The 12,560-nt window shown below is 43.6% G+C and overlaps 1 protein-coding gene across 2 annotated transcripts in view; it reads left to right on the forward strand.

The window, feature by feature from the left end:
- Positions 1-12,560, forward strand: part of LOC133750638 (S-adenosyl-L-methionine-dependent tRNA 4-demethylwyosine synthase TYW1) — a 221,777-nt gene that overhangs the window by 180,424 nt on the left and 28,793 nt on the right. For both annotated transcript variants that reach the window (XM_062180247.1, XM_062180246.1), the window contains exon 15: positions 2,150-2,317. In XM_062180247.1, coding sequence (XP_062036231.1) covers positions 2,150-2,317 — 168 coding nt within the window. The remainder of the gene's footprint in view (positions 1-2,149; positions 2,318-12,560) is intronic.

Raw genomic sequence — 12,560 nt, forward strand, 5'->3', positions numbered from 1 at the left:
ACGGGCTGTGAAATTCATTCTCTCATTCCCTTTCCAAACCAAAGTTCCCCTGAATGTTTCATGATTCATTAGTGCTGAGCAATAAAATATTAAAATATTTTAGAAGCCATTGTCGTGCGTAGGAGATCTTATTGGAAACCTTCTCCCAATACGTAAGCGAATGAAGTTTTTAAACAGTAACCAGAAATTCCTTTGAATTAACTACTACCTACACACTTGTTTGTAGAACTCACACATCATAAGCAGTGCGGGTATTTAAATTGAACTAAACCACTTTTTTTATGATTAATGTGGTCTGTCAATAAATCATGTATGAGTTTAGCATGGTAGTTCCAACCAAACTTTCTTCATGATTTCTGGAACTGTATTATTTGCTTTTTCTCTTCACCTAAAACTCAAGCTCAGTTTAATGATGTCTGTAAATCACTGGGCCAGTGGAGAAGATTCTCTTGCTAATGAGAAGGAAGCCGGGCAGCGTGTGGTTTATATTCAGCAAAGGCCATCTCAGTTGAGGACACCACAATCCTTTTGAACCGCCATCTGGACAAGAGCGGACCACACAGCGCATCTGAGGCTTCCGCCAAGTCCCACCTCTGCCACCTGCAGGGTCAGGATCACACGGCAGTGCTCACGTGTGGGCTCTGGGTTTTTTGGTGTCTTCTTTTTCTTTTTTTTTTTTTTTGTCAATTTAATGCCGCTCTGCTTTCTTCAGTTTGTGTGTGGTGTGTGTGTATGAGTGGAACACCTGTCTTTTTATTCTAGTTATTCCCCCCATTTAACCCATTATGCCCCATCTTCCTGTGCACATGTGAAACCTATATAAAAACTTAAATTGGGCAATATGCCACTTATGAAATATTTGAAATAAATATGTCATTGAAATACTTGCAGAATTGAAAACTTGACTTAATAGATTACTGGGAATATTCTAGACAGACTGTTCAAATCAATATTAAGAAAGTTTGATTTGGGGTATTTGAAGAGCTCACAGAGATAAGATACTGCTGTCATTAGAAAATTAATCATTTATTGTTATGTAATTTACCAAATAGAAAACTTAGTTATGAAATTTTGGGACTTACATACGTTGATTTCAGTCAGGTGGCATTCAAAATAATTATAATCCAATTTATCCCTTTTTTTCCCTAAAATTTATTTACTTGAAAGACAGGGTGACAGAGAGAAACCTTCCATGCCCTGGTTTATTCCTCAAATAGCTTTAATGGCCATGGCTGGTATGGGCCAAAACCAGGGGCCTGGAACTCTATCTGAGTCTCCCATACTGGTGGCAGGGGTCCAAAATACTGGAGCCATCTTCTGCTGCCTTCCCAGGAGCATTAGCAGGGAGCTGGATTGGAGATGGAGCAGCCAGGACTCAAAGCGGTGCTCCTATATGGAATGTGGGCATCTTATGCAGCAGCTTAGCCTGCTGTCCCACGATGCTAGCCCCTGAAGCCAATTTATCCTACTGCAGTTGTACTGAATAGGAATCTCCATATCTGTGAGATAAACAGGTGTGTGTGGGTGTGTGGGTGTGTGTGCACGCGCGCACACGTGCATGTACAAAGGTATGTATGTGTAGCCACAAATGCTGGTCTCTTTGCTTTGTGCCTGTCCATATTCAGAGAGTGTGATGAAGAGAAGTTTCAAGGAGGTCCTGCTCTGGTACTTGACAGAAGTGTGCCAGTCTCCGTCTCAACTGTGCTAGAAAATGAACGCTCATCTTATTTTCCAGTGTGTCACTTGGGCAATAAATTTCTGTGGTGTCTACTATGCTCTCATTTTCATCCTCAAGGACTAGAAGCCCTTCACAATTGATCTACTGTAGTGCACAAATGAATCTGAGCAGAAAAAATACACTGTTGACTCAAATAGATGATTGAAATTAGATAACATAGAGGACACAGCACAGAGCACAGGTTCTCAGCCCCAGCATTTTCAAGTGGAAAGAATGTAGGCCCAGTACCTCCAGTGCTACTTGTGGGATCTCCTAAGCCAATTTTAGGGTCTCTCTTGCTCTCTTCACTTCAGAACAGGCTGGGTGAGGTTGAGTTAAATGACCCCAAGAAGCCCTTCTGTCTCTGAACGTCTTCCTGTGAACCTCTGGTGAGTCCGTATTCACTCCTGAGTTGCTGTGATGTTTCCCCAGGGTGTCACCTACTGTGGAGCAAGTTCCGCAAGCAATCTGACCATGGCCAACGTGCCCTGGCACGAGGAAGTCGTCCGGTTTGTCCGCGAACTGGTGGAGCTGATCCCTGACTATGATATCGCCTGTGAACACGAACACTCCAACTGCCTCCTGATTGCCCACAAGAAGGTAAGAGTATGCAAGCCTGAGCTTTTCCTTCCCCTTTTCTTTGCTGCTGCTTTCTTCTTTCTGTCTTCTCCTCATGCTGCAAGAGTAACTATTCTGCTTTTTGCTGCCTTTCCTAAACCAAACATGAAGAAAGCCCTAAATTCTATCTGTTGGGTTCATAAATTCTCTTCTGTGTGAAATTGCTTCTTATTTAGCCCTCATCTAGACATCATGAAGTACTTTCTGGCTTGGAATTTTTAGAAAGGAGCATAGTTTAAAAAAAAAAAAGAAGAAGAAAATAAGAAAAGCAAAACACCCTTGAGATAACCTCTAGTCTTCCTGGAGTGACAGGGAAAAGCTAAAATAGTAAACAACCCCCCTATGAATTTCCAGCTGTCAGAAGGAATACTGAGGTGTTTATCAAATTTCAGATGGCTTTGAATTTTGGCATCTGGAGAATTTTGTTTGGGATTTTAGTTCTTGACATTATTTTCATTTTTTCCCCTTTTAGTGTGTGTGTGTTTTTTTGTTTTGTTTTGTTTTGTTTTGTTTTGTTTTTTGACCACAGAACAAATACCCAAGTTTAATGTCTGCCTTGAGTAAATAGTGCCTAGCAAGGAAATAATCCATTTTTGGAGAGAAGCAGCATAGTAAAATAAGAAGAAAAGACCCTTATCAGGATACCAGTGTTAGTGTGGCTATGGTAGTTCTTATATCCGGCTGAATTAATATGCTGTGTCTGGGGTTGGACTCAAAATAATAGCAAGGCAAGGAGTACATGCAAATTGTTGAGGCTAAACAATGTCCTCTGAGGGCCAATGCTGTGGTAGGTATAGTAGGCTAAGTCTCTGCCTGCCTGCTAACACTGGTTTGTGTCCCAGCCACTCCTCTTCTGATCCAGCTCTGGGCTATGGCCTGGGAAAACAGTGGAAGATGGCCCAAGTGCTCCTGCACCCACTTGGGAGACCTGGAGAAAGCTCCTGGCTCCTGGCTGTAGGTCAGCTCAGCTCCTGTGGTTGTGGCCATTTGTGGAGTAAACCAGCAGATGGAAGACCTCCCTCTTTGTCTCTCCCTGTCTGTGTCTGTAACTCTGCCTCTCAAATGAATAAATACATCTTTAAAAAATAAATAAATAAACGCTATCTTCCTTAAGGTTCATTGTACCACACTGGCTACCTCCTCTTCTCATGTAAATGTTTTATGCAAACGAAGTCAGGCTTAATCCCACCATCCCCACATCACACCACCCAGTACCCTAGGTGGCTTCTTGGTGGCTAGCTTCTCAGGTTACTGTTAAAATGTGGCATGCTCTATTCTCAAATATAAGATTGAAAAGCCCTTGTGCTTTCATGGAAGTTAGACTGTTTATTTGAACTGTGATCTATCAGAGACTTAACCATGGTTCTGGGAGCATCAGGAAACAGAGAAGGCCACCTAGTATTTGAAATGTTAATTAAAATAGGCTGGCGCCTTGGCTTAACAGGCTAATCCTCCACCTTGCAGCGCCGGCACACCGGGTTCTAGTCCCGGTTGGGGCACTGGATGCTATCCCGGTTGCCCCTCTTCCATGCCAGCTCTCTGCTGTGGTCCGGGAAGGCAGTGGAGGATGGCCCAAGTCCTTGGGCCCTGCACCCGCATGGGAGACCAGGAGAAGCACCTGGCTCCTGGCTTCGGATCAGCGCGATGCGCCGGCCGCAGCGGCCATTGGAGGGTGAACCAGTGGCAAAAAGGAAGACCTTTCTCTGTCTCTCTCTCTCTCTCTCACTATCCACTCTGCCTGTCAAAAATAAATAAATAAATAAATAAAATTTTAAAAAAAATAAATGTTAATTAAAATAGCCACAAAGAAAATTAACTTCCCCAAGTAAATCTTAAAAATAAAAATGGCAAAAGCTGATTTTTCTTTTCTAGCATGTAATGCATCATTACTTTCTAAAGTAAGATGATGACTTAAAAAAGTTATTTGAGGGGCAGGCATTGTGGCACAGCAGGTTAAGCAGTTGCTGGAGATGCCCACATCCCATATCAGAGTCCCTGGTGCTCTGATTCCAATCCAGCTTCCTACTAATGTGCCTGGGAAGCAGTGAATGATAGTGCAAGTACTTGAATTCCTGCCACCCACATAGGAGACCCAGATGGAGTTCCTGTCTCCTGGCTAAGCCTGGCCCTGTCTCAACTTTTAGGCAAGTTAGGGAATAAACAGTGGATAGAAGATTCTCCCTCTCCCTTTGCCTCTGCCTCTCCCTCTCCCGCCCGCTCTCCCTCTCCCTCTCCTTGTCACTCTACTTTTCTGCTTTTCAAATAAATAAATCTTTTTAAAACTAATTTGATTGAAAAGGCCATCCTAGGGAAGTAGTCCTAGGGTGGTAAAGTTCTCTCTTCCTCTTCACACCACAGCAAAAGCCATCATAATAGAATATAGAACTCTGCTGCTCAGAAGCGCTGCGTTTAGAATGAAAGTCAGAATCTATAATGTGAGCCTCTGTGGTCAGCCTTTGCCTGGCTTCTTCCAGAATAGCTCTTGCCCGTCATCCTGCACCCAGTAACACTGTACTTTTCTACTTCCTTAAGCACCCTTGGTCTTATCTTCCCTCCAGTTAGCTTGTAAATTAAATCATTTTTTGTTGTTCTTCCTTGAATGGTTGCCCTAGAGATTATTACATTTATCCTTGACTAATCAAATCTGTTGCCCCTTAACTGTGTAAAAGCAAGGGCTTTAGAACACATACCCATCATTTTCCCCATGCTGATTCACCTGCTTATGTTCTTATGAATATTTATTACAAATGGGTAAAGAATATTATTATTTCTTTATACAGTAAGTATTTGTTTAGATTTATCTACAGTATTTATTTATTTATTTATTTGAAAGGCAGAGTGACAGAGAAAGAAGGAGAGACCAACAGAGATCTTCTCTGTGTTGGTTCACTCTCCACATGCCCACAATAGCCGTGGGTAGGCCATGCTGCAACCTGGAGCCAGGAACTCCATCTGGGTCTCCCTTGTGGGTGGCAGGAACCCCAGTACTTGGACCATCAGCTGCTGCCTCCCAGGTGCTGTCACAGGAAGCAAGATCAGAATCCCTGATATATGGGTCGTTGGCATCCCAAGTAGTAGCGTAACCTACTACTTCACCTGCCATTTATCTACACTTTAAACATTGTTTGTGCTCTCTGTTCTTTAGGTATCTTTTTTTTTTTTTTTTTTTTTTTTTGACAGGCAGAGTTAGTCAGTGAGAGAGACAGACAGAGAGAAAGGTGTTCCTTTTTCCGTTGGTTCACCCCCCAAGTGGCCGCTACAGCCGGGCACAATGCGGCCGGTGCACTGCACCAATCCGAAGCCAGGAGCCAGGTGCTTCCTCCTGGTCTCCCATGCGGGTGCAGGGCCCAAGGACTTGGGCCATCCTCCACTGCACTCTCAGGCCACAGCAGAGAGCTGGACTGGAAGAAGAGCAACCGGGACAGAACCAGTGCCCCAACCGGGACTAGAACCCAGGGTGCCTGCGCCGCAGGTGGAGGATTAGCCTAGTGAGCTGCATCGCCGGCCTTTAGGTATCTTTTATATTCCATTGAGGATTATTTTCCTTCTGCCCCAAGAACATCCTTTAAAATTTCTTTTAGAGGATCTGCTGACAGCAAACTGTATTTTCTGTCGTTCTGAAAATGTATATTCTGGTTGGGTCTAGAATCCTAGGTTTGCATTTGCTTTCTTCCAACATAATAAAGAAATTCCCTCTTTAAATTGCATTGGTAAAAAGCTGTGAATTTCTTGCCATCCCCACCTGCTCGCCCTCACCTCCCTCTGACTGTTCCCACTCTACCTCTTTGGTTTTATGCTGCGATGTGTCTGGATGTGTACTTCCTTTTATTTCTCCTGCTTGGGACTCTTCGGGCTTCATAAATATATGAAGGATTGACCATTCCCTCAGTTCTGGAAAATTTCTCCACCTTTTTTTTTTTTCCTTTAATTTTTTTTCCCTCATTATCTCTTTTCCTCTTGGACTCCATTGTGTCAGACCTCAAGATATTTTCTGTCTCTTGCCTTCTCATTTGTATTTTTTGTTTGTTTCAATATACTAATCCATTTTGTCAAATTTTCCATTCCCTGCTAAAGTTTCCAAGTTTAGCTTTTACCTTCTTGAATATTTGGAAATAGAGTTGTTTTGTTGTTTGAATCCAGTCATCCTGAGTATCTGTAGTCCCTGTGGCTTTGATTCCATTGTCTGTAATTTCTTCTGGTTTTTACCCATATTGTCTTTTCATGCACCTTGTTACCTTTGATTGAAAATAGGACTTGAGGCCGGCGCCGTGGCTTAACAGGCTAATCCTCCACCTTGCGGCGCCGGCACACCGGGTTCTAGTCTCGGTTGGGTGCCGGATTCTATCCCGGTTGCCCCTCTTCCATGCCAGCTCTCTGCTGTGGCCCAGGAATGCAGTGGAGGATGGCCCAGGTCCTTGGGCCCTGCACCCCATGGGAGACCAGGAGAAGCACCTGGCTCCTGGCTTCGGATCAGCGAGATGCACCGGCCGCAGTGGCCATTGGAGGGTGAACCAATGGCAAAAAGGAAGACCTTTCTCTCTGTCTCTCTCTCTCTCTCACTATCCACTCTGCCTGTCAAAAAAAAAAAAAAAAAAGGACTTGAAACTGATATGGGTGGTAAATTAAAGTCCCATATCAATTTCAAGGCAGTTCAGTTCTCTGAGAGTTTATTGACTTCCTGCTGAGTTCTGGAAGTAGTCTGTGCATCAAGGGACACACTGCCCAGACATGAAGAATGGACAGCACACAGAAGTCACAGAAGAATGGACTTTGCTCAACTCCTACACCATCTCTTGTTAACTAGGTGACTCTGTGCAAGTTGTTTAATTGTTCTGTGGTATCATGAATAATTAAGAGGTTATTTTCAGTCTAGTTGATTAGGGTTGACTTGTAGCTCCTTTTTCTTTCTAGTTTTTTGTGTGGAAAATGAGCATAGTGCTACCTAAGACTGTTATTAGGAAACCCTTTATACAGCACCTGGCTCGTGGTATGGTTGAATGATTGCTACTTCAGTTACTGTTATTTTTCTTATTTATAAAAATAGCTGATTTTGTTAGTGCTTAATATGCAGTAGATACTGTCAAGTATATTTTTTAATCCTCACAATAACTATGTAAATTAGGTACTTTTGAAATCGGTGTTTCATGGGTGAGAAAACTGACATATTTAGGGATTAAGTAACATGTCCAAGATGAAATAGCCAGAAAGTAGTAGAAATGAGATTTAAGTCCAGGCATCTGACTTCAGACCATATACTTCCTTCCTCCTTTCCTTTTGTTTTAAACTGGGAAATTATTCAAATTTACAAAAAAGGATAATAATAAAAATAATACAAAAAGACCCATAAACTGCAAATTGACCAGTCGTTAACATTTTCTCCGATTTGCTTGCTTGCTTTCTTTTCCCTCCTGCTACAAGTGCATACACACACACACACACACACGCACACTTTCTTCCCTGAGCCAGTTGAGGAAATGTTACACACGCCATAGTCCTTCACCCCTAAGAACTCCAGGGTGAATTTCTTAAGAATCAGAATATTTTCTCATCCAACCACAGTATAGTTAGCGACTTCAGGACCTTGAACTACCCTCCTTGTTCAGATCTATAATGGCCCTTAGAGTTTCCCTCCTCCAGTACAGGATCTGTTCTTCAGGGATCAGCGAACTTTTGCTATACAAGCCTGGTCACACCTGAGACTTTGCAAGCCACAATCCTTGTCAGATAATCTGCTTTGCTTTGCTTGTTGGACAGCCCTGTAAAAGACTCCGGGCTGAATTTGGCCAGCTTGGGCCTACCAGCTAGAGTTAGCCCGCCCCTCTCCTGGGTCACATGATGCGTTCTGTTCTCAGGGCTCCTGACTCCCGTTACTGTAGATCATTCCACAGCCTTTCTTTGTCTGTTATGGGACTGATATTTTTAAAGAATAGGGTCTCCCTTTGTCTTTCTTCTAATAGTGTGATTCCTTATCTCATATTAGCCTGATCTTTCCTAGTGGTTAAACTGCAGGTATGTCCTTTTCAGAGTGTCACATCTGGAGGTGTGTGGTGACCATCTCTCCCCTCATGGATGTTGATGGTTTTGTTCAGCCAATCCATGTGTTACCCAGTTTTTCTACTCTTTTCTTCTTTGCAACTACTAAGTTATATATGAAAAGCTACTGTAAGACAATGCAGGCCGGCGTTGTGGCTCAACAGGCTACTACTCCGCCTGCGGCGCCAGCACACCAGGTTCTAGTCCCGGTCGGGGCGCCGGATTCTATCCCGGTTGCCCCTCTTCCAGGCCAGCTCTCTGCTGTGGCCCGGGAAGGCAATGGAGGATGGCCCAAGTGCTTGGGCCCTGCACCCACATGGAAGACCAGGAGAAGCACCTGGCTCCTGGCTTCGGATCAGCACGATGCGCCAGCCACAGCGCGCCAGCGGCCATTGGAGGGTGAACCAACGGCAAAAGGAAGACCTTTCTCTCTGTCTCTCTCTCTCACTGTCCACTCTGCCTGTCAAAATTTAAAAAAAAAAAAAAAGACAATGCAATACCCTGCTTCTTGTCAGAATTCCCCCATAAATTTAACATGTGATGATGGTTCTCACCTGATCACATTTTTGATTGATTGTGACATGCTGATTTTTTTTCCTCTTTACCACTTCTTCTCATTTACCCTTTGCATTTTACTATAAACAAAAGCCCTTCCCCCTTTGCTGTCACGTATATGTTTGTTTATTTTTAGGATGGACTCACAAATTCTCATGTTTTTACTGGTTTCTAATTCATTATTGTATTTAGTTATTTTAAACCTTTGTGAGTCCTGTACTGCCTATTTCTTCTCTCTCTCTCTATTTCTGTAATTAAACCTCTCTAAACCTCATTCAAAAGTATTTAGAAGGGAGTTTAAAATAAAATAGGCAGTTAATAAATAATTGTTAACCTCCCCTTCCTTTTGTTCTTTATTGTCCTGCCCCTGTCCACAAGGAGCCTCAGTTGAGGAGCAGGAAAATGAATAGCTGACATTCATGGGTAAATGCAGTGACAAACACAGGTCCAAAGTCCAAACCAAGACAGGAGAGAAGCTGAGCTAGACCTTTAGCATTTTCTATAATTTTTACCAAATACCCATGTGGGTCTGGCACTGTGCTGGTACTAATTATCCAATGAGTAAAAAATGGTCCCAGCCTCTGAACATGGTAGAAAAGACAGATATCCAAACAAAGATTGCCCGGCAGAGGCGTCAGAGCTGTGATGGGAGAATGGAGTAGAGCACTGTGTGTGTTCCCAGGAGAGGCCTCACAGAGGAGGTGCTCTTAAACCAGCTCTTGAATCGTGGCCACAGGAGGAAGAACAGAACATTTGAGCAGATAATAAATAGTGCAAGCAAAGGTCCCTGGAGAATCCCAGGGGCATGACACATGATGGATCTCTACATGTGTGGTGGTGGGCAGAAGGGTTGCAGGGGAAGGAGGTTGACCAGGTTAGGGAAAGGTCTTAGCTGGTATTGAGTGGCTCTTTTTCCTGTAGGTCATGAGAAGGTACTGAGGGATTTTTGGTAGGAAAATGACACAGTTAGATTTAAGTTTTGGAAACATTTGCTCAGCAGTGTTATAGGGATGGATTGCAAAGCTGTCAGAGAAAAAGCAGTTAAAAGCTGCGCGATAGTCCAGTGTGAGGGTGAAATGATGAGGTCTGGGATGGAGGTTGCAAGGAGGCGGAGTGGAGAGTGGCAGACATGGCAAAGATGAAAAGAGCGCTGTTAATGAGTGGCAGGGTCAAGCCAGCTGCCTGCCACTGAACTTGGGTAAATGGGTAGTTAGTGATGGTTTCTTTCACTGAGGTAATATTATATGCATATTTATTTTTTTATCTGTTTGGGGACATATGGATAGAGGCCAAATAAGTTGACTCTGCAGTATCAGGGAGAAATCCCAGTAAGGCTATAAAAACCAGGTTAAGCAAGGTAGTACTTAGAATGCACAAAGTGAGAACGATGGTAAGGTAATGACGCCAAAATGGAAGTTGATCCCTTACCCACCAGGCATACCCAAATAGAGAAGTTCCCAGGCATTCTTGTTCATGGTATCCAAGTGCCTCAGTGATTTGTTTTTCATAAGATCTGTAGGTCAAAAGATAGACGGAACAGTTGCATCTGTTAGGACATAACCAAGAGAAATGTAATAGCCTAGTGTTGAAACTGAACTGTCCCCAGCCGGCAGTTCCTGTGGTGTCCAGCAGATGTCCACGTGTTTGGGACTCATGGCTGTAAAGAAGCAGTGCAGAGACCCATCCAAAGTGAAATAGAAATGTCACGTGGATATTTCCAATTATGTGTTTTCTGGCGCTCTCCTATTGTTCTTATCAAAGGATGAACATTTCCTCATTTGTCCAGCCACGGCGTATTCTCTATTCTTATACTGCTAATGAAAGTACAGTCCAGCTCCTTATAAAGTAATCAGTTCTCACACCTGGACGTTGACTCTTTCTTTGGGCTCACAGGCTGGGTAAGGTCACCTGAAACTAGAGAGGTCAAAATCCTCAAACAACTGTTTATCATACTGTGTTTTCTCAGGAGATTGCTCAACTTCTGCTCACAATCCCAGGGCTTCTGAGAAAGATTGCAAACAATGCAAATGTGCAAAAATGCTTTGCTGTTGCTATGCCAAGACAGTCCTAAGAGAAAAGTGAGTGCCAACTCCTGTAATTATAGTTTTATTATAATTGTTCATTATAAATCATTATTTTATTTGTAATAATTACAGATTCGTATGAAGCGCAAAACAGCAGAGAAAGAGTTCGTGTACTCCTTACCAAGTTCCCTCAGTGATACCGTCTTACATGAGCACAGTACATTATCAAAACCAGGAAACAGATGTGGGTACAATCCCAAGATCTCATTCAGATTTCACGAATTTCAAATGCACCCGTGTATGTGTGTGTGACAGTGTGAGATTTCATATAAACACCACCACAGTCAAGATGCACAACCATTCTGTATCACCATAAAAATCTTTCTCCTGCTGCTCCCTGGCGGTCCAGCCTAGCTTCCACTCCAGTTGTCCCTAGCTGCTGACAACCACCAGTCTGTTCTCCATCTCTATGATTCTGTCATCTGAATGGTGGTATATAAGCAGGCTCATAAAGAATATGACTTTTGTGCGCTCTACTGTCAGCTCTCTGCTGAGCTGCCCACCTGGCCTGCCGGGTGTATTCTCTCTATTTAACCATTATAAACCTTACTTTCCACAGCCTGAGTGACTGGGCCCTCTCTCAGATTCTGTCCCTTCCATTCTGATGGATGCCCTATCCCAATAAACATTCAACTTGTTGAATGTGTCAGTTTGTTCCTTTTCATTCCGTGATATGGACGGACCACAGTTTGCTTAACCATTTACCTATTGAAGGGTATTTTAGTTTTTCCCTGGTTTTGGCTATTACAAATACACATGCTTTGAGCATTTATGTAAAGACTTTGTGTGAACATAAATTTTCTTTTCTCAGGGATGTATTGCCAGTAGAATTGCTAGGTTATATGCTCATCTCTCTTTTTTTTTTTTTAAAGAATTTTATTTATTTTACTTGAAAGTCAGAGTTACACACAGAGAGAAAGAGAGGTAGAAAGAGAGAGAGAGAGGGGGGGGGGGGGTCTTCCCTCTGCTGGTTCACTCAAATGGCCGCAACTGTCAGAGCTGGGCTGATCCGAAGTCAGGAGCCAGGAGCTTCTTCCGGGTCTCCCACATGGGTGCAGTTGCCTGAGGACTTGGGCCATCTTTTACTGCTTTCCCACGCCATAGCAGAGAGCTGGATTGGAAGAGGAGCAGCCAGGACTAGAACCGGCACCCATATGGGATGCCAGCGCTTCAGGCCAGGGCATTAACCCGCTACACCACAGCGCCGGCCCTGCTCATATCTCTTTCTTTTGCATCCTTTAAAAAAACTACTAAATTATTTTTAATATTTCTTTATATTTGAAAGGCAGAGTTACAGAGAGAGAGGTAGAGACAGAGAGATCTTCCATCTACTGCCTCACTCCCCAAATGGCCGCAATGGCCAGAGCTGGGCCAGTCTGGAGCCAAGAGCTTCCTGGGTGTCTCCAACATAGGTGCAGAGGCCCAAGGACTCGGGCCATGTTCTGCTGCTTTCCCAGGCCCGTTAGCAGAGAACTGGATTGAAGTGAAGCAGCTGGAACTCAGACCTGCATCCATATGGGACGCCAATGCGTCAGGCAGCAGAGTTACCCACT

Source organism: Lepus europaeus, chromosome 21 (genome assembly GCF_033115175.1).
Source record: "Lepus europaeus isolate LE1 chromosome 21, mLepTim1.pri, whole genome shotgun sequence".
In the NCBI taxonomy this organism is placed as follows: domain Eukaryota; kingdom Metazoa; phylum Chordata; class Mammalia; order Lagomorpha; family Leporidae; genus Lepus; species Lepus europaeus.